Source organism: Hylobates moloch, unplaced genomic scaffold (assembly GCF_009828535.3).
Source record: "Hylobates moloch isolate HMO894 unplaced genomic scaffold, HMol_V3 SCAFFOLD_13, whole genome shotgun sequence".
NCBI classification, from domain to species: Eukaryota; Metazoa; Chordata; class Mammalia; order Primates; family Hylobatidae; genus Hylobates; species Hylobates moloch.
The window spans coordinates 39,025,817-39,051,661 of NW_026652288.1; the positions used below are offsets into that span (position 1 = coordinate 39,025,817).

Genomic DNA, 25,845 nt, shown 5'->3' on the forward strand with positions numbered 1-25,845 from the left:
AGCTGGGACTACAGGCACACCACCACGCCCGGCTAATTTTTTTGTATTTTTAGTAGAGACAGGGTTTCACCGTATTAGTCAGGATGGTCTTGATCTCCTGACCTCGTGATCCACCCGCCTCGGCTAATTTGTTTTTTGGTTTTTTTTTAGAAACAGCATCTCACTATATTGCCCAGGCTGGTCTCAAACTCCTGGGCTCAAGCAATCCTTTCTCCTCGGCCTCCCAAAGCGTTGGGATTATAGGCATGAGCCACTGCACCCAGCAATGCAGAATGATTCTTGTTCCTGCTTTTCTTTTCTTTTTTTTTTTTTTTTGAGACAGAGTCTCGCTCTGTGGCCCAGGCTGGAGTGCAGTGGCGCAATCTCGGCTCACTGCAAGCTCCGCCTCCCGGGTTCAAGCAATTCTCCTGCCTCAGCCTGTCTGAGTAGCTGGGACTACAGGCACCCACCACCACGCCCGGCTAATTTTTTTGTATTTTTAGTAGAGACGGGGTTTCACCGTGGTCTCGATCTCCTGACCTCGTGATCCGCCCGCCTCGGCCTCCCAAAGTGCTGGGATTACAAGCGTGAGCCACCGCGCCCGGCCTCTTGTTCCTGCTTTTCAGATGAAGAAACTGAATCACAAAGAAGCTAAATAACTTGGCTCGAGGTCATGCAGCTAGTAAGTGGCAGTGCTGGGACTTGAAGCCAGGCCTTCTGACTAGATCTTGTGCTCTGAACTGCCGTATTATATGCTATCTCTATTTAGCACACATGGCACGCCGTTCTGCCAAACCTACTGCAGAGGCAAATCACTGACCACAGTGTTCTTTCTTCTGGAGCTTAGATTGGGCCTGAGTACTTCTCAGCACAATGCTTCAGGCAGACAGCAGCTAAGCTGTCACCAATCTGCCACTCTTGGTTTGTCCACAAGGAGTTTAGGGGAAGATTTCTAACTAGACTTTGAGTCTTTGTCTTTTAATACGGCAAATTAAAACTTCACATTTACTGTGATTACTAACATGGAACTCATTCCTGCCATATAATTTTATGTTCCTTTGTGCTTTCTTGTATTTTTTCCTCCTCTCACCTCTGCCCTATCCTTTAATGGTTTGGACATTTTTCATTCTATTTTAATTATTTTAGAAAGTACTCTTATACTTTTTTTTTTTTTTTGAGACAGGGTCTCATACTGTTGCCCAGGCTGAAGTGCAGTGGCGTGACCTCAGCTCACTGTGGCCTCAACCTCTTGGGCTCAAACAATCCTCCCACCTCAGCCTCCCGAGTAGCTGGGACCACAGGCATGCACAACCATGCTTCGCTAATTTTCTTGTTTTTTTTTGCAGACAGAGTCTCACTATGGTTACCCAGGTTGGTCTGGGAATTCCTGGGCTCAAGCGATCCACCACCTCAGCCTCCTAAAGTGCTGAGATTACAGGCATGAGCCATGGCGTCTGGCCTACATTTTTCCTTAAGCTTAAACTTATACTTTCTATCAATGTCCAAGGTTAATAAGTATCTCTTGTCTTTCCAAGGTAATAGCATGAAGATCCTTAGATCTCTGGCACAAACCTTCCAGAGGAAGAACCTAGCTGCAGAACCCCCAAGATGTCTAGTTTGTCAGTGACAACTGTGATTCTCTCCGGGCCAGTGCGTGTCTTAGCCTAACTGACTGGGCTAGGGAAGTATTTCAGTGGTTCCTGAGGCCGAAACCATACAAATCGCCACCCTATCACCAGGCTCTCTCCCTTACCTTCAGTCTCTGCACGATCTCCCTTATGTCCTCCACAGAACCCTCTGTCGCCTGTAGGAAGATGTGGTCCCCTCGTCCATAGAAGATTTTGAGTGTGGAGGAGTCTGGAGTCCAGCCAATGACATCCCCGCAGTAGCAGTTGAACACTACCTCCTTGGTGCGTAGGTCCAGGAGCACCACAAACTCATTGGAAATTCCCAAGATGCAGTCGATTTCCACCCCTTGGGCGTAGTCCTGGGCTGCCACCCTCCAGGCGATGGCCCCTGCGCTGTGCTGCTCAGCGCCAGCCCGTGCTTTTGTCTTTTCCTTCTTCTTGGAGGTCAGGGAGATGAGGTTGAATTTGCCGGTGGAGTCGATGGGGGTGTTGGAGACACAGTTTTCGGCGAGGTCCTTGAGATACTCCTGGCGGGTCCTGGTGGCCATGGTGTGGAACTTGTCGGACTTGTGCGCGGCGTTCTCAGCGTTAATCACCTTGGCCAGCAAGAAGTCTCTGAAGACGTCGGATTTGCGGAATGTGGTTCCACTGGGGATGGGGGGGCCGAAAGGAGGAGCGTCTTTGGATCGGGTCACAGCCATACTGTGGAGGGAGAGATTATTTAGATGGTGGGAAGAAAGGCACTAAGACACTTTAGAGAGAAAATGTTCGATAAAAAAAGAGGAATAGGGTTGTTTGTTTTGTTTTATCGAGATGGGTCTCACTCTGTCACCCAGGCTGGAGTGCAATGGTGCAATCATAGCGCACTGCAGCTTTGACCTCCTGTCCTCAAGCAATCCTCCTGCCTCAGTCTCCCAAGTAGCTGGGACTACAGGCTTACACCACCATGGGCCCAGCCAATTTTGTTTATTTTTTTTAGAGACGAGGTCTCACTATGTTGCCCAGGCTGGTCTCAAACTCCTGGGCTCAAGCCGTCCTATCTCCTGGGCTTCCCAAAATGTTGAGATTACAGTTGTGAGCCACCACACCCCGCACCCGGCCAAACGGTTTCCTTCTGAAGAATGAAAGTCCACGTCTAATTAGTAAGTTGTTGGCAGCTGGGCGCGGTGGCTCAAGCCTGTAATCCCAGCACTTTGGGAGGCTGAGGCGGGCGGATCACGAGGTCAGGAGATCGAGACCATCCTGGCTAACACGGTGAAACCCCATCTCTACTAAAAACACAAAAAATTAGCCGGGCGTGTTGGCGGGCGCCTGTATTCCCAGCTACTCGGGAGGCTGAGGCAGGAGAATGGCGTGAACCCAGGAGGTGGAGGTTGCAGTGAGCCGAGATCGCGCCACTGCACTCCAGCCTGGGGGACAGAGAAAGACTCCGTCTCAAAAAAAAAAAAAAAAAAAAAGTAAGTTGTTGGCTAACCAGATTCGAAATCTAATAAAAAGTCGGCTGGGCACAGTGGCTCATACCTGTAATCCCAGCACTTTGGGAGGCTGAGGTGGGCAGATCACCTGAGGTCAGGAGTTCGAGACCAGCCTGACCAATATGGTAAAACCCTGTCTCTACTAAAAATACAAAAATTAGCTAGGCGTAGTGGTGGGTGCCTGTAGTCCCAGCTACTTGGGAGGCTGAGACAGGAGAATGGCATGAACCTGGGAGGCGGAGATTGCAGTGAGCCAAGATGGCGCCATTGCACTCCAGCCTGGGGGATAGATCCAGACTATGTCTCAAAAAAAAAAAAAAAGTGTTAGGGCACATACACATTTTCTATAAAGCAGATGTCTGAACATCCTCTGACATCAAAGGGTAATTCCCCAAGGACTGTTCATTTATTCCTGTTTTAAATACACATAGACCATGCGGCAGATCTCACAGTTTGGCAAAAACCTACTCCCTCAGGGCAGTGGCGCAATCTCGGCTCACGGCAACCTCCGTCTCCTGGGTTCAAGCAATTCTCCTGTCTCAGCCTCCCGAGTAGCTGGGATTACAGGCGCCCACCACCACGCCTGGCTAATTTTGTATTTTTAGTAGAGACAGAGTTTCTCCATGTTGGTCAGGTTGATCTCGAACTCCCGACCTCAGGTGATATGCCCGCCTTGGCCTCCCAAAGTGCTGGGATTACAGGCGTGAGCCATCACACCTGGCCTAAAGTTTACTTTTAAATTAAAAGATTTAAATTGGGGAAGATATGAAAAAAAAAAAATCCACTGCCTCCTCTCCACCTTCGTAGGCAGGCACACCCCACGGATCTTGGTCACGTGACTTGATTTGGCCAATGGCTTCCAAGTTAAAGGCTTGAAGTGTGTGTGTGTTGGGGTAGGGGGATTGCCTCCTAAGCACCTGCCATCACTGTGGGATGAACAGACCCCAGGTAGTCTACTGGTCCCAGAAGATGAGGGACCTCTGGAGCAGACCTGGAACCAAGTCCAGCCAGACCCCAGCAGACCCGCAGATGTGTGAGCCAGAAAGAAACGTTAATGTCTGTCGCTGAGCTCTGGGGTGGTTTGTTATACGGCTTTATTGCAGGAATAGCTGACTGATGTAGAATGTTTACGAGTTTTAGTTCTTTTGAACACTTGTGTATACCTTGTAAGTCATCTTAACAAAGGTTATTTTGAAAATTCGTTGCATTCCTCTGGTAGATGCTGAGGTTTAAAGAAGAAAAATAAATAAATAAAGGAAGTTCATTGTAACAGGAAGTTAGAATGGAACTCTTCCTATTTCGGTTTTGATGGAGGCGCTATCAAAATCTGACAGCAACTCAGGAGAGCGTAAAGAGAAAATGAGGCTGGGTGTGGTGGCACAGGCCTGTAGTCCCAACTACTCGGGAGGCTGAGGCAGGAGAATCACTTGAATCTAGGAGGCAGAGGTTGCAGTGAGCCAAGAATGCGCCACTGCACTCCAGGCTGGGCGACAGAGAGAGACACTGTGTCAAAAAGAAAAAAAAGAGAAAATGATCTGAAAACTCTGTTCCCCCAAGCTTTTATACCACATTTCCCACTGTTTAAACTATGGAGAGAGAAAAGGAACTTGTGGAGAAAGCTAGTGGGTGAGCCCCATTCTCTCCCTACCCCACCCCCAGCAGGAGGGATCCCCTAGGTAATGCTTTTTTTTTTTTTTTTTTTCTGAGATGGAGTGTCACTCTAGCTCAGACTGGAGTACAATGGCACAATCTCGGCTCACCACAACCTCTGCCTCCCAGGGTCAAGCAATTCTCCTGCCTCATCCTCCCAAGTAGCTGGGATTACAGGCACCTGCTACCACGCCTGGCTAATTTTGTATTTTTAGTAGAGACAGGGTTTCACCATGTTGCTCAGGCTGGTCTTGAACTACTGATCTCAAGTGATCTACCCGCCCTGGCCTCTCAAAGTGCTGGGATTACAGGCATGAACTACCGCGCCCAGGGTGATCCTTACAGCAGCAAGGGGACTGGGATCTGTCTCCTGCCTGTGCAGGAAGCCCCTGAAGAGCCCGGCGAGCAGCCAGCCAGCTCCAGCCACAGTCCACATGGCACTTCCCTACCTCCCTTTTCCTCCCTACACTCCAACCCTGGATGGGTCAGAACCTGGCAGTGAGCAGGGCTGGGAGGAGGAGAAGTGCAAGGTGCAGAAGCAGGAGAGGTAATCAGGCTCTCCACCCATGAAGGCTTCTGGGCGGAAGGAGCCCTGAGCCTGGACAGGGAGAAGATCTGTTGATGAGTCACATTTGGAGATTTGATGAGTATCTTGGATGTGATGCTCTGATGACCAAATTAAATAGAGGCTCAGTGGCCTTTGGGCAGATTATTGCTAAAAGTGCACAAAAAGGCCAAGGCACCTGCCAGAATATTCACCCAGGGCAGGTGAGTTATGTTCTTCATGTTTCTTTTATTATTATTATTTTTTGAGATGGAGCCTCGCTCTGTCACCCAGGCTGGAGTGCAGTGGCGTGATCTCAGCTCACTGCAGCCTCCACCTCTCGGGTTCAATCAATTCTCCTGCCTCAGTCTCTGGGGTAACTGGGATTATAGGCGCGCACTGCCATGCCTGGCTAATTTTTGTATTTTTGGTAGAGATGGGGTTTCACTATGTTGGCCAGGCTGGTCTTGAATTCCTGGCCTCAAGTGATCTGCCCGCCTTGGCTTCCCAAAGTGCTGGCATTACAGGTGTGAGCCACCGCACCTAGCCTGTTCTTTATGTTTCTTTCTTTTTTCTATTTTTTTTTTTTTTTTTTTTGAGACACAGTCTTGCTGCTCTGTTGCCCTGGCTAGATTGCAGTGGCGCGATCTCGGCTCACTGCAACCTCCGCCTCCGGGGTTCAAGCATCTTGGGCTCAAGCAATTCTCCTGCCTCAGCCTCCTGAGTAGCTGGGATTGCAGGCGTGTAATCCCCACGCCTGGCTAATTTTTGTATTTTTAGTAGAGACAGGGTTTCACCATGTTGGTCAGGCTGGTCTTGAACTCCTGACCTCATGATCTGCCCGCCTCGGACTTCCAAAGTGCTGGGATTACAAGTGTGAGCCACCATGCCCGGTCTCTTCATGTTTCTTAATGGTACAGGGTGATGCAATAAGTTAACTATGCTTTCCTAAAAATGTATGGTATTTTCATCCTTGATTAAAACCTCTATTTGTCAGTACAGTGTCAAGACAGAATTCCTACTGTTTCTCTTCCATCTGTAGGATAATTTAAAAAAATAGAGATTATGGATTAAAAACACTCCATGAAACTCCAAGCCAAAGTCATGCTTGCCCAGGTTTTGTTGATTCCCTCCCCTTACCCTCAACTCTTGACAAGGGCAACAGTGCAACACTTATCCATTTGTTTGACAAGCATTTCCTGGACTCTATGCTCTTAGGCATTGGGGATAACGTGGTCCCTGCCTTCCCAGAGCTTCTAGTCCAGGAGGAGGGACATACCAAATCAACACACAGAGATAAACTCATAAAGAAGAGGAAAGGGAACAGGGCGTGTTATGACAGAACTAGAGAAAGACCTGATTTGGACAGGGAGAATCTGGGAGGGCCTCTCTGAGCAAGTGACGATGAAACTGGGATCTAAGGGCTGAGTGGACCCAGAGGAAGAGCTGGGGGAGAGTGCTGCAGCCAGGGGGTGCAGCACAGGTAGCAGCCGACTAGCGAAGGCCAGGGTGGGCACGGCCCAGAAGGCAAGAAGCAGGAGGCCATGAGGTCACCAGGGGCAAGCCCACATGGGGCCCTGGTGCGTTAGCACTCCTATCCTTACCATGGGAGCAGGCTACCATTTAATGATCTGATCTGGTGGTGAAACCATTCAGTCTGTCCCCTCTGATCCACTCTGCCGTTCTCTGCCCTGCTCTGTGCTCAGGAAGGAAGATCTCTCCAGCTCTGTCACCTGGGTTCCTGTGCCCTGGGGCTTCCAGCTGAGTTTGGCCAATGGGAAGCACCAGCACGGGATGGGAAGGCGGGAGGAGAGAGGCTGGAGTATTTATTTCTCTTCCCTTCCACTCTGAGGGGCTGTGATGAAAGTGTCAGTGGCTGTCATCTTTGGTCCCTTACAGCTACTGCTCCTGTTGGGCCGCCCCTCTCCCATGGCCACAGCTCTCATCGGCTTTCAGAAACTTCTCCCATCTCCCTCTGAGCCCATCAAGGCTTGGGGGGTGGATAAAGGTTCCTGCCCTGGCTAGTCCCTGGTTGCAGCATCTTCCCACATGGTTCCCGCAAGCTCCCCACACCTCTGTCAGTGGCATCAACTCCCTTTGGTTAAATCCTTGAGGGAGATCTGCTTCTCGCTGGGTTCCCAATGGAGGCAGGTGCTGGCAGAGGGACAACAGATTGGCAATCTGTGGAGACCACTGTGGCTGCCTCATGAAGAATGGACGGGAGGACAGGGCACGTGCAGGAGACCAGTGTGGGAGCTACTGCGCGACCCTGGCCGATCAGGCCAGACCCCTCGCTCTCCATCTCTGGTGTTGACTGGCTAGTGATCCTTCATGCCCCAGGAGTGCCACGTGGCAGGATGCCGCCCTAGGCTTAGTGGATTCCCCAGCACAGGTGCTCAATGCTGACTAAAGTAATGGTTTAAATGTGGACAGATGAAACAGTTTCTACCAAAGTATGGTTGGCATAGTTTTAACAGAAAAAGGCATTTTCCAGTGCAGACATGCTTCAAAGAATGCCACACACACCAGGCAAATTTTCTTCTGTGGGAAATCTTGTGGGCATGGCCTTACCCCAGGCAGGGGGATGGATGAGATGACCTCCCCTGTCCCTCTCTCTACTGAATGGGGCAGTCAGATTGCACTTTACAGTGATGAAGAGCTTTGCAATTTCTTTTCTTTTCTTTTTTTTTTTTTTGAGACAGAGTTTCGCTTTTGTCGCCCAGGCTGGAGTGCAATGGCATGATCTCGGCTCACTGCAACCTCTACCTCCCGGGTTCAAGCGATTCTCCTGCCTCAGCCTCCTGAGTAGCTGGGATTATGGGCATGTGCCACCATGACTGGCTAATTTTATATATTTTTTAGTAGAGATGGGGTTTCTCCACGCTGGTCAGGCTGGTCTCGAACTCCCGACCTCAGGTGATCCACCTACCTCGGCCTCCCAAAGTGCTGGGATTACAGGCATGAGCCACCACGCCCAGCTGAGCTTTGTAACTTCTTTATTCAGCACTTAGCTGCTTATAGTGACAGATTTTGGCTTTTCCTATATTCCTGATTCATGATTTCACGAATCATAAAATTACAAACGGCTGAAGGTTTTTTTTTTTTTTCTTGAGACGGAGTCTCGCTCTGTCGCCCAGGCTGGAGTGCAGTGGTGCCATCTCGGCTCACTACAAGCTCCGCCTCCCGGGTTCACACCATTCTCCTGCCTCAGCCTCTCCGAGTAGCTGGGACTACAGGCGCCCGCCACCACGCCCAGCTAATTTTTTGTATTTTTTAGTAGAGACGGGGTTTCACTGTGGTCTCGATCTCCTGACCTCGTGATCCGCCCGCCTCGGCCTCCCAAAGTGCTGGGATTACAAGCGTGAGCCACCGCGCCCGGCCGGTGGCTGAAGGTTTTTGAGCCATCAGAACAGCTGGTCCCTTACTTCCCAGCAAGAGGGACTGGGTTTTGAGAGTCCACAGGCTGCAGGGATGATGCGGGTGGCCATTTGGAAATTGCACGCTTGAAACAGAAAGGATGACAACTCATGAAACAAGCAGGAGATGAGGGGACCTGGTGGTCACCTGATCACCAGAGGGCAATAAGCGTTGCTAGAACACTCAGAATTATTTATTCAACAATTATTTTTTCAGTGCCTGCAACATTTGGGCCAGGTGTCTTTCCAGCCAAGCAAAGATGGCTTTAGGGCCCACTGTGTGCCAAGCTTTGTGCTGTGACAGATACAAAAAGCTAAACATGAAATGGGGTTACTGTCAAAGAAGGCAACAGCCACGTGATGTCTGGTTTTTTTTGTTGTTTTGTTGTTGTTTTTCTTTGAGAGTCTTGCTCTGTCACCCAGGCTGGAGTGCAATGGGGCTCACTCTAGCCTTGACTTCCTGGGCTCAAGCGATCCGCCCACCTCAGCTGGGATTATGGGTGCGTGCCAGCATGCCTGGCTAATCTGTAAATTGCTTTTATAGAGATAGGGTCTCCCTATGTTGTCCAGGCTGATCTTGAACTCCCAGGCTCAAGTGATCCTCCTGCCTCAGCCTCCCAAAGTGCTGGGATTGTAGGCGTGAGCCACTATGCCCGGCCCATCATATCATTTTTATGGTGTGATGTGTGCTATGACAGAAACATGTTGGGCAATGGCACATGGAGCAGGTAAGGAACCACTGGAGGGTGTCAGAGGCTCATCTGAGTTCAGTCTTTTTTTTTTTTTTTTTTTTTTTTGAGATGGAGTCTCGCTCTGTAGCCCAGGCTGGAGTGCAGTGGTGCAATCTTGGCTCACTGCAACCTCTGCCTCCTGGGTTCAAGTGATTCTCTTGCCTCAACCTCCAGAGGAATAGCTGTAATTACAGGCACCTGCCACCACACCTGGCTAATTTTTGTATTTTTAGTAGAGATGGGGTTTCACCATGTTGGCCAGGCTGGTCTCCAACTCCTGACCTCAGGTGATCTGCCTACCTCAGCCTCCCAAAGTGCTGGGATTACAAGTGTAAGCCACTGCACCTTGCCCAATTGTCTTGAAGGACAATTAGAAATTCACTGAGTTGGGGGCCAGGAGTTGGGGGTTTCAGGAGATGGTAAGCTGGAGAGCTGTGTCCGGGCTCCCTCCACAGGGGAAAGGCAGGGTCAGGTCTGTCCAGAGAGCAGCTGCCTGTGGGGAAGGAGGGATGGGAAGGGAGGGGATGGCTGAGGAGCAGCTTTGGTTGTATCTCTAACATTTTCTTTCTAAAAATGAAGGAAAGAGGGAGAGCTGAAGCAAACAAAGCAAAATGTTAACATCTGTTAAAGCTGGTGGTGGGCACATGGGTGTCTGTTAAATGATTTTCTGCATTTTTTGGAATGTTTAAAATATTGCATAATAAAAATATTTTAAATTAAATTATAAAAAACAAGAAAGGTTTGTGTGTGAGAGAGAAGAAATCACTTTGGAGACGACGCAGAGGCGAGTCCGGAAGGGCGGGGGGTCAGCTGCAGGCTGATGTGATGACCCCAGTAGGAGAGGGCAGGTCAGAGGGGAACGAAGAAGAGAAAGCAGCTCCCCCCACCAGCTCAACCCTCCACCTCTGATGCATCATAAGAAGCCTGCCTCCTTTTCCAGCGTGTGAATGTGTGTATGTGTGTGTGTGCATGTATGTGTGAATATATGTGTGCATATGTGCATGTGCTTGTGTGTGCCTGTGAGTGCAGGTGTGTGCATGTGTATGTGTGTGTGCATGTGTTTATGTGTGCCCGTGTGAGTGCATGTATGTGTGTGCATGTACACACGGATGCATGCATGCACATACACGTGTGTGTGCATGCATGTGCCGGTGCATGTGTGTGTGCGCGCGTGTGTGTGCATGTGTGTGTGCATGTATGTGTGTGCATGTGTGCGCGGATGCGTGCATGCACGTGTGCATGTGCATGTGTGTAAATATCTCCCATCTCATCCAAGGGTCCTCAACCCCACAAAGGGCCTGAGGTGCAGGCACTCTGTAGCTGTTGCTGCATGTTCCAGGAACCGATGGGCAGGGGGAGAGGGGGCCTCAGGTCCGGGGACATGCCTGTAAGGAGGCCCTGCCACGCAGTGTGCTAGCTCCCAGTAGCCAGTGGGCAACATGTGCAGCACAGCAGTGCTAGACAACCAGTGCTGCAGGCTGGGATGCCTCTCCCTTCCCTCACCCAGCCGAGGGAGGCAGCTGGTAGACCTGCGGTAATTTTGCGGTGACTACTGGTGCACACACACACACGTCCTCTGCTCCAGCACCTCCATTTCTAGAATTTCTTTTACAGCTGTATGCTTGGACTCAGGCGCAATCAGAGTATAAATAAGACTGTTCATTGCAGGCATCACAACCGTAATACCCATCAGTAGAGGGCAGGAGATGACCCCGCATCCATACAATGGAATATGAGGCATCAGAAAGAACAAAAAGCACTTCATGTACAGGTACGAAAAAATCTCAGCTGTGTGCGGTGGCTCACACTTACAATCCCAGCACTTTGGGAGGCTGAGGCTGGAAGATCGCTTGAGGCCAAGAGTTCAAGACCAGCCTAGGTAGAATAGAGAGACCTCATCTCTACTAAAAAAAAAAAAAATTTTAATTAGCCTGGCATGGGGGTGTGCACCTGTAGTTCCAGCTACTCAGGAGGCTGAGGCAGGAGGATCGTTTGAGCCCGGGGGGTCAAGGCTGCAGTGAGCTATGATTGCACCATTGCATTCCAGCCTGGGTGACAAGAGTGAGACCCTGTCTTAAAAAAAAAAAAAAAAAAAAAAACACACACAAAACAAGAAAAACCTCCTCAATTCTACCTCCAAAGTGGGGCCCACCTCCACAGGTAGGCCCTGCTTCCCTCCGACTTTCCTCTGGGCCATCACTCGTGCCTCTCAGTCCTTGAAGCCCAGTGCCCAGGCCTGGCTGGTGATTTTTGCTCTAGGACAGGCACACGACTCCAACTGGGCCAGTGAGCCCCAATTCTGGGGCTTCTGATGCAACTCTTGGGAAAGAAAAGCTCTCATTTTGGGGGATTTGCAGCTGTTAGGATGTTCATCTCAGACCTGCTGGAAAGGTGACCCCCAGGAGAGGGGGAACAGATCCAGCCAGAACTAAACGTGCCGTTTTTGAGAGCCTATATACGCAACTGTTTTTTTGTCTTAAGCCACATTGAGATGGGTTTTCTGTCACTTGAAACAAAAGATTACAAGCAAATACAAATCCCTGATGGTTTCCTTAGCAAAACTGGGGAGCCATGCCCCTTTCTGGCTAAAAACCACTCTCTGAGATGGTGTGGGGAGCCCTGTACTGGGACCCACTTGGGCCAGCTGCCTGCCCCTCTCTCTGTACGCTGCTGGGGGCCGGGTGTGGGGGACATACCTGTAGCAGACGTTATCAGTGCAGGGGTTGTGGACTCGGACAATGATGAAGACGTGCTGGAAGTGGGAGCGGATGTTCTTGGGGGTGAACGGTAGCGCCCCAGGCTCCTGGAAGATGATCGTCACGATGTCATTTCCTATGTGCCTCTTCCGCAGCAGCTGGGAAAGGGCAACAGAGGGGGACAGGAACCTGTCACAGGTCGGCCTGAGGGGTCCTGCCTGGACCACTGCCACAGCTCCCCTCACCCACCCCCATTCCCACTCCCTGCTCACACACAGCCCAAGGAATGCCCGAGTCAGGTGACAAACCTTCCTGTGGTTCCCTCTCATTCAGGATAAAGGACAAAGGCCTCACCATGGCCAGAAACACTTCCTCGAGGCCTCTGCACCGCTGTTCCCTCTGTTAGGAACATTATTCCCGAGTCCCCACATGGCTTCCTTCCTCACCTCTTCTGGTCTTGCATAAACGTCACCCTCCCGGGGAGGCCTGCCTTTGCTGACTATGTTACTCAAGATCCACTCCACCACAACACTCCCTGATCTTTGCTTTTCTGTCCCCATTACTTAACACTTATTGACACTCAGCACAGATGGCTTTCCCTCCTTCATTTTGTTTCTTGTCTCTTCCCATTGAAGTGGCAGCTCCATGAGAACAGGGATTTTGTTCACTGCCCACTGCTGTATCCTCAGTACCCAGCACAGTGCCCGGCATACAGGAGGTGCTCAATAAAAAAGATCCAGAGAGCACAGGCTGGTGGTCTTCAACTTGCTCAAAGCCACACCCATGGACAATGGCAGAGTCAGATCCCAGGTCACTGGCAGGGCCAGTTATAGGCGCCACCCCTTCCCTGGACCCTGACTGAGGTCAGGATGGCTGCGGCTTCCAAGTGCCCTATGGCACCCTCACCCTCTGATATGGTTTGGCTGTGTCCACACCCTACAATTCATCTTGAATTGCAGCTCCCATAATTCCCACATGTCATGGGAGGCACCCGGTGGGAGGTAACTGAATCATAGGGGTGGGTCTTTTTTGTTTTTTGTTTTTTGTTTTTTTTTTTTTTTTTTTTTTTGAGACGGAGTCTTTCTCTGTCCCCCGGGCTGGAGTGCAGTGGCGCAATCTCGGCTCACTGCAAGCTCCGCCTCCCGGGTTCACGCCATTCTCCTGCCTCAGCCTCCCGAGTAGCTGGGACTACAGACGCCCACCACCACGCCCGGCTAATTTTTTGTATTTTTTTTTTTAGTAGAGACGGGGTTTCACCGTGTTAGCCAGGATGGTCTCGATCTCCTGACCTCGTGATCCGCCCGCCTCGGCCTCCCAAAGTGCTGGGATTACAGGCTTGAGCCACCGCGCCCGGCCTAGGGGTGGGTCTTTTCCATGATGTTCTCGTGATAGTAAATAAGTTTCACGAGATCTGATGGTTTTATAAAAGGGTAGTTCCCCTGCACAAGCTCTCTTGCCTGCCACCATGGAAGACGTGATTTTGGTGGTTCTTTGCCTTCTGCCATGACTGTGAGGCCTCCTCAGCCATGTGGAGCTGTGAGTCCATTAAACCTCTTTTTCTTTATAAACTACCCAGTCTTGGGTAAATCTTCATTAGCAGTGTGAAAATGGACTAATACACCTTCTCTCCCTCGCTAGTCAGTCTCCGAAGAAGACTCTGTTATCTTCACAGGTGATGCCGTATTCACGGTGTTTGGCTTAGTTGCTGAGATTATATTGTTCTTTTTCTTTTTTTTTTTTTTTGAGACGTAGTCTCGCTCTGTCGCCCAGGCTGGAGTGAAGTGGCGCAATCTCGGCTCACTGCAAGCTCCGCCTCCCAGGTTCACGCCATTCTCCTGCCTCAGCCTCTCCGAGTAGCTGGGACTACAGGCGCCCGCCACCACGCCCGGCTAATTTTTTGTATTTTTTAGTAGAGACAGGGTTTCACTGTGGTCTCTATCTCCTGACCTCGTGATCCACCCGCCTCGGCCTCCCAAAGTGCTGGGATTACAAGCTTGAGCCACCGCACCTGGCCTCGTTCTTTTTCTTTTCTTTTTTTTTTTTTTTTTTCTTTTTGGGACGGAGTTTCACTCTCGTTGCCCAGGCTGGAGTGCAACGGTGCGATCTCGGCTCACTGCAACCTCCACCTCCTGGGTTCAAGTGATTCTCCTGCCTCAGCCTCCTGAGTAGCTGGGATTACAGGCATGCGCCACCACGCCCAGTTAATTTTGTATTTTTAGTAGAGACGGGGTTCCTCCATGTTGGTCAGGATGGCCTCCAACTCCTGACCTCAGGTGACCTCTCCGCCTCAGCCTCCCAAAGTGCCGGGATTAGGTGTGAGCCACCATGCCCAGCCTATTATATTGTTCTTATTTACACAGTTCTAGCATTCATGTAACTGTTAAGGAATCTGCCAGTGCAGGAGATCCATGGACAGGAGTCCCATGGAGCTCTAAGTGACGTGGCTCACAGTGTGAACTCCAGACACGCTTTGCAGCTCAACTCCTACTGTTGAATGGTTAGTTCTTTATGTGTGTTTTAAGTGGCATTAAATCAAATTGCTAAAGTAGCTATTAGGCCGGGTGCGGTGGCTCACGCTTGTAATCCCAGCACTTTGGGAGGCCGAGGCGGGCCGATCACGAGGTCAGGAGATCGAGACCAGGGTGAAACCACGTCTCTACTAAAAAATACAAAAAATTAGCCGGGCGTGGTGGCAGGCGCCTGTAGTCCCAGCTACTCGGAGAGGCTGAGGCAGGAGAATGGCGTGAACCCGGGAGGAGGAGCTTGCAGTGAGCCGAGATTGCGCCACTGCACTCCAGCCTGGGCGACAGAGCGAGACTCCGTCTCAAAAAATAAATAAAAATAAAAATAAAAAATAAAGTAGCTATTGACTGTGGCTGGTCCTGTACTAAACACTGTACAGCCTTATCTTCAATTCATCATCTCAGTGAATCTCTTAACAACCCCAAGAGGCGTTAACTCATTTTGCCCCGTTTTACAGATGAGAAAACTTAGGCTCACAGAGGTTAAGAAATTTTCCCTAAGTCATGTAGTGATAGAGGGAAAGAGCCTGGATCCTAACCCACTTCTTAACGATATGACTCAAGCTTTTCCCCAGCATGCCTCCCACATACTCAGGAACAGGCACTGCTCCCTGCGCCCCTCCTGTGTGTCGGGCCCTGTCACGATCCGGTTGCCGCAGGAGTGTATGCACCTTTCTCAATGACCCTGATTCAGGGGCACTACGATTCTACCCATTTCACATAGCAGGAACTCAAGGCCCAGAGAGGTGAGATCACTTACCTGAGATCACACAGCTAGGAAGTAGCAAAGAAAGAACTCAAATTCAGGTCTAATTCTGAGATCAAAGCGCTTTTTTTTTTTTCTTTTGAGACAGAGTCTTGCTCTGTTGCCCAGGCTGGAGTGCAGTGGCATGATCTCGGCTCACTGCAACCACTGCCTCTTGGGTTCAAGCAATTCTCATGCCTCAGCTTCCTGAGTAGCTGGGACTATAGGCACACACCACCATGACTAGCTAATTTTTGTATTTTTAGTAAAGATGGGGTTTTACCATATTGGCCAGGCTGGTCTCAAACTCCCGACCTCAGGTGATCCCCCTGCCTCAGCCTCCCAAAGTGCTGGGATCACAGGCATGAGCCACCAAGCCTGGCCTAAGACCAAAGCTCTTAATAGCATGTTTTTAGATGAACCATAGGAAATCATATTTGAGCATTTTTGGCCTACAAAGTCACTTGTGCCAACTGGGAAAATACGTACACTTACTTCCTAAACTGTCAACACTCTGAGGCTTCCGTTTATTAGGAACTGGAAGAATTGCTCCATGGGCCCAGCCTGTAAGGTGGGTCCAAGAGAGGAGCCAGGTCACAGCTGCAGCCTCTTGGCAATGGGTGTTTGGTGGCGCTGCCCACCCGGTATCCCTGCCTCCTCCTGGCAGCCACACCCACTCAGTTTGGGAAAGCACCTCCTCAACCTCCGTCCATGTTTCAAGTTGAGCTGGCACCACTTACCCTCTCTAGGGTTGGGCATGAGCCTCGGGCTTGGCCAGTCTGCCCCTTCCACCCCCACCCCAGGCCCCGAGACTGGCATGTGAATAGTCCAGTGAGACTCAGCTCTGAAACACTTCTGGGACAACTGGAAAAAACAGCACTCTTTCTGCTGAGGTGGCTAAGCTGGTGGATGTCAGCCTAGGGCTGCTAGGAGATATCTTTGCCTTGCACCTGTGAATAAAGCTGCTGTAAAGAAAAGTGGAAGTGAGAAATGGGGAAGGATTCCTAATATTGTTGGAGTCCCTGGATCCAACCAGACCTGAGGCCAGCCCTCTCTAGAATCTTAGAGTTATATAACCCAGTAAATCTCTTTTTCTAGTTAAGCCAGTTTGGTGTGAGTTTCTCTTACTTGCAGTCAAAATAATGTTGACTGATTCACTCTTCTTCTTAAGACCAGTGATGACTCAAGAGGCCCTGGAGGGGCATTGGGCTAGCTAGGGCCAGGCAGGGTGCCCAAGAAGCAGCAGGAAAGACTGGGGCCAAAGTGACATCTCGAACCACACCTGGGCTGGTCTCTAACCCCCAGGGAAAGTGACCGTAGTAAAGATGGCCTCCAAGGCCAAGGGCCTCCATATGATCCACAGGACGGTATTGGGAAGGCCAATGCTGGTGGGTGGGCAGCCAACATCCAGCAGCCGTGCCTCTGCTGAAAATCACTGACCTGCTGCCTGTTGTTGGGGGTGTAAGGGAGCAGGGTGGAGACATGGAACATGATCTCGTAGTCCTGGTACGTCGTGTAGAGGGAGTGGGTTCCCGTGGAGTCGGCTGAAACAGAAACACCAGTTAGGACCATGTTTCCAAAACCTCTGGGTTTTTGCCATATCCCACGTACCATCTGTGCTGGTTTTTAACTTGGTGCTTTCACTTCAATCCACTTTTAAAAATTAAATACATTGGCCAGGCCTGCTGGTTCACACCTGTAATCCCAGCACTTTGGGAGGCCAAGGCAGGTGGATCATCTGAGGTCAGGAGTTCATGACCAGCCTGGCCAACATGGTGAAACCCCGTCTCTACTAAAAACACAAAAATTAGCTAGGCGTGGTGGCAGGTGCCTGTAGTCCCAGCTACTCGGGAGGCTGAGGCAGGAGAATCACTTGAACCTGGGAGGTGGAGGTTGCAGCGAGCCGAGATCGTGCCACTGCACTCCAGCCTAGGAGACAGGGTGAGACTCTGTCTCAAAAAAAAAAAAAAAATTAAATATATTTAGATAAAAAGGAAACCCCATTGCTATGTACCCACCAGATTGGTAAAAATTAAAAAGTCTGACAGCACCAATGGTTGGTGAGGATGTGACGTAAACGGAACCCTTGAGGTGGCTGGTTAGGTGTGTAACTTGGTACAAGCACTTTGGAAAACTTTTTAGCAATCTCTCTTATATCTGAAGATAGGCTTAATTGATAACCTAGCACTTCCTCTCCTTGGACCACAGCCCAGAGAAATCATGCACAAGTGTCCTGGGATATGGGTACAAGAATCTTCAAGCGTCAGTCAAAAGAACGGGTGAACACACTGGTCAATTCACACTGTGGAAAAATATACAGCCAGGAAAAGGAATGAGTCGCGGCTGCAGCATGGGGAAAGCCTCTAAATGTTGAGTAAAAGATGCTGACACAAAGCAGCACACAGAGTGTGATCCCATTCATGTGACATGCAAAAGCAGGTCAGGTTATACCAGTCAGGGATGTGTACGTAAGTAGCAAAACTATGAAGAAAAGCAAAGAAATGGTTAACACTGAGAATCAGGATATGAGTTCTCTCTAATAGGAGGAAGGGTTATGGCCAGGAAGAGGCAAACCTGCTTACTGAGCCCATGTTTCAGAGGGGGAAAATGAGGCATGGAGAGGGAGTGTCTTCCCAAGGTCACGCTGCACTGAGTAGTACAGTCTGGACCAGTACTCAGGCTGTTGGATTCCAGATCTGTTATTTTTATTTATTTATTTATTTTTTTTGAGATGGAGTTTCGCTCTGTCACCTAGGCTGCAGAGCAATGGCGCAATGTGGGCTCACTGCAACCTCTGCCTCCTGGGTTCAAGCAATTCTCCTGCCTCAGCCTCCCGAGTAGCTGGGATTACAGGTGCCTGCCACCATGCCTGGATAATTTTAGTATTTTTAGTAGAGACAGGGTTTCACCATGTTGCCCAGGCTGGTTGAACCCCTTACCTCAGGTGATCCACCTGCCTCAGCCTCCCAAAGTGCTGGGATTACAGGCGTGAGCCACTGTGCCTGGCCTCCAGATCTGTTCTTAACAATATTCAATGCTGCCTCAGTGTCCAGTGGGGACAGAGGCCACAGCTGCCAGTGCCAGAGCCAGGTTAGGAGCCGGGTAACATCCAGGTATCTGCTCAAGCCAGGGCCATCCTTGCCTGTAATCTGGGGAAACTCCTTCCAGGAGCACTATGCTTCCTGGGGTCCTCTAAGAGAACCCACTTCCTGGCCAGGCGCGGTGGCTCATGCTTGTAATTCTAGCACTTTGGGAGGCCAAGGTGGGTGGATCACCTGAGGTCAGGAGTTCAAGACCAGCTTGGCCAACATGGTGAAACCCCGTCTCTACTAAAAATACAAAATTAGCTAGGTCTGGTGGCACATGCCTGTAATCCCAGCTATTCAGGAGGCTGAGGTGGGAGAGTCCCTTGAAACCAGGAGGTGAAGGCTGCAGTGAGCCAAGATTGTTCTAATACACTCCAGCCTGGGTGACAGAGTGAGACTCTGTCTGAAAAAAACAAAAAAACCAATGCTAACACTCACACCTGCCGGCTTCCTCCACGCCAGGCGAGCCCAGGGAGGCCTGCTGCCTCCCCACCCACCTAGGGGGACACCCACGCTGGCGGAGCTCTGGGAAGCACTCGGCACAGAGGGAGGGCTCAGGATGTTTGGGGCAAAGCTGACCCACGGAACCCTCACCATGCTTCCAAGTTAAGCGCAATTATTACCTTCACTCTACAGATGAGGAAACTGAGGTCGAGAGAGGCAAAGCCACCTGTCCAAGATCATGAAACTAGCAAATGGCATAATAACATGCTCGTTCCTCCTACAGCCTCCTTCAGCGGGGGAGGAGGGGAAGGTGATGATGGCCCCAGACACCTGCCCAACATTTCACTTCTCTCTCTAAGATTTGTCTCCTGATCTGGGCTTCTGTTTTGTTTTCTAGAACAGCAAACCGAGTCTTGGTGTGGTGTGGGGAAGAGCAATGTCTGACTGAGCCATCTTGGGGCCTTCTCACTCCCAGACAATGAAAATCCACTCCCAAGGACAGTGGCAGTCCATTCCCCAGGAAGCTGTGACACCTGTGAACATCACCCATCCACCCACCCATGTTCCACTCATGGAACATTTCAATCCTATATATCATATACATACACATATATATTTTTTTATTTCTTTTTTTTTTTTTTTTTGAGATGAAGCCTTGCTCTGTTGCCCAGGCTGGAGTGCGGTGGTGCGATCTCGGCTCACTGCAAGCTCCGCCTCGCGGGTTCACGCCATTCTCCTGCCTCAGCCTCCAGAGTAGCTGGGACTACAGGCACTCCCCTGTATTTTAGTAGAGACGGTGTTTCACCCTCTTAGCCAGGGTGGTCTCGATCTCCTGACCTCATGATCCGCCCGCCTTGGCCTCCCAAGTGCTGAGATTACAGGCGTGAACCACCGTGCCCGGCCCCCTTTTTTTTTTTTTGAGATGAAGTTTTGTTCTTGTCACCCAGGCTGGAGTACAGTGGTGTGATCTCAGCTCACTGCAACCTCTGCCTCCCAGGCTCAAGCAATTCTCCTGCCTCAGCTTCCCAAGTAGCTGAGATTACAGGCATGTGCCACCACACCTGGCTACATTTTTGTATTTTTAGTAGAGATGGGTTTTCACCACATTGGCCAGGCTGGTCTCGAACTCCTGCCCTCAGGTGATCCACCTGCCTCAGCCTCCCAAAGTGTTGAGATTACAGGCATGGGCCACTGCGCCCAGCCCCATATATCATATATATTTATGTACACATACACATGATAAGCACAGAGACTGCTGCAACAAATACGTCCTATGTGATACCACCTTAAGAAAGAGACCACCACCCACACTCTAATGTGAGCACCGTTTCCTAGACACACCCACCTCTCCCCACACAGCCAACCACTATCCTGCGTATTGTCTCCAGTGTTCCCTTGTTTTTTTTTTTCTACTGATTGATTGGGACGGAGTCTCGCTCTGTCGCCCAGGCTAGAGTTCAGTGGTGCAGTCTTGGCTCACTGCAACCTCTGCCTTCCGGGTTCAAGCAGTTCGCCTCAGCCTCCCAAGTAGCTGGGATTATAGGCATGAACCACCACGCCCAGCTAATTTTTTTGTATTTTTAGTAGAGATGGGGTTTCACCATTTTGGCCAGGCTGGTCTCGAACTCCTGACCTCAGGTGATCCACCCGCCTTGGCCTCCCAAAGTGCTGGGATTACAGGTGTGACCCACAGCTCCTGGCCTATTTATTTTATTTTATTTATTTATTTTTTTGAGATGGAGTGCTGCTCTGTCACCCAGGCTAGAGTGCAGTGGTGTGATCTCGGCTCACTGCAACCTCCGCCTCCCAGGTTCAAGCAATTCTCCCGCCTTAGCCTCCTGAGCAGCTGGGACTACAGGCGCCCACCACCACACCTGGCTAATTTTTGTGTTTTTTAGTAGAGACAGGGTTTCACCATATTGGCCAGGCCGGTCTCAAACTCCTGACCTCGTGATCTGCCCGCCTCAGCCTCCCAAAGTGTTGGGATTACAGGCATGAGCCACCGTGCCTGGCCTATTTACTCTTGAGATGGGGTCTTGCTCTGTCACCCGGGCTGGAGTGTAGTGGCATGATCATAGCTCACTGCAGTCTCAAACTCCCAAGCTCAAGCAATCCTCCTGCCTCACTTTCCCAAAGTGCTGGGATTACAGGCATGAGCCACCACTCTTGGCTCTGTTTTTCTTTAGAGTTCCACTGTGTAAGAGCATATCCACCAACAATATATTGCTGGGTTTTTGTTTTTGCTTTTTTTTTTTTTTCTTCAGAGACAGGGTCTTGCTTTATTTCCCAGGCTGGTCTTGAACACCTGGCCTCAAGCAATCCTCCCGCCTTGGCCTCCCAAAGTGATAGGATTACAGGTGTGAGTCATCCTGCTGGACCTTTTTGCCAGGTGTAGTGGCTCATGTGTGTAGTTCCAGCACTTTGGGAGGCCAAGGATCCCTGGAGGCCCTGTGTTTGAGACCAGTCTGGGTAACACAGCAAGACCTTGTCTCTATAAAAAATAATAATTGGCCAGGTGTGGTGGCTCATGCCTGTAATCCCAGCACTTTGGGAGGCCGAGGCGGGCAGATCATGAGGCCAGCAGTTCAAGACCAACCTGGCCAATATGGTAAATCTCCATCTCTACTAAAAATACAAAAACTAGCAGGGAGTGGTGGCTCATGCCTGTAATCCCAGCTACTTGGGAGGCTGAGGCAGGAGAATTCCTTGAACCCAGGAGGCGGAGATTGCAGTGAGCCGAGATTGCGCTACTGCACTCCACCCGGGCAATAGAGGGAGACTGTCTCAAAAAAAAAAAAAAAAAGAAAAGAAAAAAGAAAAAAAAATTGTTATGTAAAAGGCATCATTCAGGTCCCACTCTTCTGAGGCTTGCTGTCTTTGCACAGCACGAAGCATGTGGCTCTCTTCCACGCTGATGCCTGTGGTGCCAGTTCATCTCCTCTGGGTGAACACAGCGCAACTCTGCCAGTGTGCACTGGGTGCACCGAGGTGCTGGTGGTTAGGGATATTCAGTCCTCTCCTGCCATGCACGTGCACATTACACAGAGTGCATACCTAGGAGTGCAGGAGCTGAGTCACAGAGCAGGGTCTCTTCAAACTGGACTTGAATGTGCTGTACTGTTTTCCAAAGTGGCTGCACATGGCCAGGCATGGTGGCTCACCCCTGTAATCCCAACACTTTGAGAGGCTGAGGTGGGTGGATCACTTGAGGTCAGGAGTTCGAGACCAGTCCGGCCAACATGGTGAAAGCCTGTCTCTACTAAAAATACAAACATTAGCCAAGAGTGGTGGTGCACACCTGTAGTCACAGCTACTTGGGAGGCCGAGGAAGGAGAATCTTGCTTGAACCTGGGAGGTGGAGGTTGCAGTGAGATGGGATCACACCACTGCACTCCAGCCTGGGCCACAGAGTGAAACTCTGTCTCAAAAACAACAACAACAACGACAAGTACAACAACACGAAAAAATAAAGTGGCTGCACTTATTTGTGCTCCTACAAGTGAAGTCTGAGAGCTCCCATTGCTCCATGTCCCCACCTTGGCATCCCCAGGCCTTTTAAGCTTTGCCCGTTGAGTAGGAGTGCAGTGGTGGCTCACTGTGATCTAACTGGCCCCCTACTTACTCTTGACGTCCAGCTGGGCAGCGTACTTGGTGAAGCCCTTCAGGCAGACCTTCTCGCCAATGAGGGAGAGGAACTCCTCGAAGGCGGGGCCGGCCTCCTCGTTGTTGTACATCTCCTCTTCAGAGCTCTGGCCGGCCTTGCAATAGAGGATGCCCACCTTGTGCTTCCGGCAGAGCTGCAGAGGCAAGAGTGGCTTTGTGGAGGCAGGCCAGGCAGAGACGGCAGAGGGAAGGGAGCAACGGGTATGTTTGAGGCCTTCGGCCCTGGGAGCTGCTGGGACCACTCGGGAACCCAGAGCCACAGCCAGACAGGGGGGAAAACAGTGCTGGGGCATGGCGGCATGTCCCAGTTGTCCCTCCCCCTCCCTTCCACTCCAGAGAAGCACAGCAAGGTGTCCAGGCCGCCTCTTCTCGCTATGGCGGGTGGAGGATGGCTGGTGATGCCACGCTTGCATGAAAGAGACTGTTGCCTTGGCTGGCTTCCCACAGTAGGTGGACTGGGATGGGCTGAGATTCTGCAAAAGCAAATTCTGGAGGACTCAAGGCTTATAGTCAATACCTTTTTTAGGGAGTGGGCTCCCAATAACCATGTTAGTTTTAGGTATCCCGGATCCCCCTGGTCACTGGTGACTGGGCAGCCACCTGACCTATGCATAGCCCAATTGATGGCTCTCCTGTGACCAGGGTCAGCTTGCTGGGGTCTGCACGTGGCTGTAATTCTAACAGACTGGGAGCTGTGGGAGAGGCGAGAGAAGCAGAGGGAGCCAGTGTGCGGAGCGGGGAGGAAAGACATACTAACCCCCCACTACAGACACATATACACATGCACACATGGGGACCTAGCAGCTATCTCACCCCCAGACGATCTCCCTCCTTTAGGAGACCCAGTTACATTCCTGCTCTTGGCACCACTAGAATTTGATTCGAATCCCTCCTTTTGCTGAAACCAGCTTAAGTAGATTTCTGTTACTTGCAAAGAAAAAAGAAAGTGACCAAGATAGAAAAAGCTACCAGGAGTGGGGTTGCAAGGTACTGCTCCAGCAGCCCCCCCACCTCCAGCCCCTGACTCACCCCTTGCTCATCGAGCTTCAGCAGTTGCTCCGTCACCTTCGGGGTGTTGAGGGCCAGCCGCAGGCAGTGGATGTTGAGCTCGGGGATGACGTACTCCAGGGCATCCTTCAAGGGCAGGCCCCGCCCGGTCCCATGCTTGGTGGCTGTGGGTGTAGCATCTTCCAGGATGGAGCCCCGCAGGGTGATGAGCTACTCAAGGGAGAGAAGGGAAGGTTAGCGGGCTCTTGAGACCTAAAAAGGGATGAGAGCATATGAGAGATATCTTGTTTTGAAAGAGACATGTGTGATGATTGGAAGTTTGTGCTCTAAGGTCAGAAAGTCCTAAGTCTGAGCCAGAACTTGAACCTGCTGCCTCCTAGCTGTGTGGTCTTGACCAAGTGACTTCGTATCTCTGAGCCTCAGCTTGCTCTTTTGTGAAATGGGTATAGGATGGTATCGTAACCTTGAAGGGGTGTTGGGAAAATTAAATGAGACAATAACATAAACTACCTTTATTTGTTCAACATATAGTGGCTGAGTGCCTCCTCTGAGGCACTGAGTCCTATTCTAGGTGCAATGAACAAAGACCCTTGTCCTTGTGGAGCTGACACTGGAATGGGGGAGATGAATTATGTAAGGCAGTAGGGAGTATAATGAAGAAAACAGGTCCTACCAGGAGGTGGGCTCGTCATTATTACAGTAACACTGTATTACGTACACATTACTGTAAATGCTCATGTAAAACACCCGCCTGCCTTGAATACTGGCATCATCTTGGAGCTTGAACTGTGGCACTGGTTTCAGACCAGTTTCATTAAAAAAAAAAAAAAAAAAAAGGCCAAGCATGGTGGCTCACACCTGTAATCTCAGCACTTTGGGGAGGCCAAGGTGGGCGGATCACTTGAGGTCAGGAGTTCGAGACCACCCTGGCCAACATGGTGAAACCCCATTTCTACTAAAAATATAAAAATTAGCCAGGCATGGTGGCATGCACCTGTAATCCCAGCTACTTGGGAGGCTGAGGCAGAAGAATCATTTGAACCCAGGAGGTGGAGGTTGCAGTGAGCCAAGATCTCACCACTGCACTCCAGCCTGGGCGACAGAGCAAGACTCAGTCAGAGAAAGAAATAAAAGAAAGAAAAGAAAAGAAACAAAGGGGGGAGGGAGGGAGGGAAGGAAAGAGAAAAGAGGAGAAAAGAGAGAAGAGAAGAAAAAAGAAAAAAGAAAAGAAAAGAAAAGGAAAGGAAAGAAAAGAAAAAAAAGACAAGACAAGACACCACCAGTGATTCTAATTTGGTTGGTCTGGGATGGGGCCAGACATGCATGTTTGTATACATGGCATATTTTTAATCCTTCTCAGGTGCTTCTGATGTGCAGTCAGGGATGAAAACGTTTAGTCAATGCCAATCGCAGCCATCTCATTCCCATTCCCCAGATGTTGCTTCCCAAGTTTTTCCTATAAACAACCATGTGACCAATTCCGGGCAACGAGATGTGAGGACAATTGTGCTTGGTGAAGACTTCTGGGGAAGATTTGCCTCTAATAAAAGGAAAGCCCCCTTTGGGAGGCCAAGGCAGGTGCACCACTTGAGGCCAGGAGTTTGAGACCAGCCTGGCCAACATGGCAAAACCCTGTCTCCATTAAAAATACAAAAATTACTTGGGCCTGGTGGTGCATGCCTGTAATCCCAGCTACTCAGGAGGCTGCGGCAGGAGAATTGCTTGAACCTGGGAGGCGGAGGTTGCAGTAAGCCAAGATTGTGCCATTGCACTCCAGCCCCGGTGACAGAGCAGGACTGTCTCAAAAAAAAAAAAAAAAAAAAAAGCCCCTTTCCACCTGCCCATTTCTTTGTGTGATGGGCAGTGGTATGAGAATGAAATGTTTGGAGCTGTGGCAGCCAGATTGCAATCATGAGGAAAGAGACAACAAAAAGTCACAGAAGTTAATCCTTGCAGCTGCCTACGTCCAGACTTATTAGATGATTAAAATAACCTTCCTTTGTTTTAGCTATTGGTAGTCAGGTTTTCTACTGCTTTGCAGCCAAAGAAATGTCTAACTTATATACCTTAATAACAAGTCACATTTATGAAGGTGCAGTTCACTGCGCTGTGCTCCAGGTACTACAGTAATAACTGTATGTATAGGTCTGCTCAAGGGAGGTTTTATCTCTGATTTACAGAGAAGGAAATTGAAGTTCCAAGATATTACGTGCCTTATCCAAGGTCACCACAGCTGACAAAATGGCAACCAAGATTCC

At 50.2% G+C, this 25,845-nt stretch overlaps 1 protein-coding gene across 3 annotated transcripts in view; it reads right to left on the reverse strand.

Moving 5' to 3' along the window:
• SIPA1L3 (signal induced proliferation associated 1 like 3) overlaps nt 1-25,845 on the reverse strand; it is a 290,592-nt gene that overhangs the window by 83,202 nt on the left and 181,545 nt on the right. For all 3 annotated transcript variants that reach the window (XM_058426942.1, XM_032173072.2, XM_032173071.2), the window contains exons 5-9: nt 23,609-23,797; nt 22,539-22,713; nt 16,827-16,930; nt 12,120-12,277; nt 1,733-2,309 (exon numbers count right to left, since the gene is read on the reverse strand). In XM_058426942.1, coding sequence (XP_058282925.1) covers nt 1,733-2,309; nt 12,120-12,277; nt 16,827-16,930; nt 22,539-22,713; nt 23,609-23,797 — 1,203 coding nt within the window. The remainder of the gene's footprint in view (nt 1-1,732; nt 2,310-12,119; nt 12,278-16,826; nt 16,931-22,538; nt 22,714-23,608; nt 23,798-25,845) is intronic.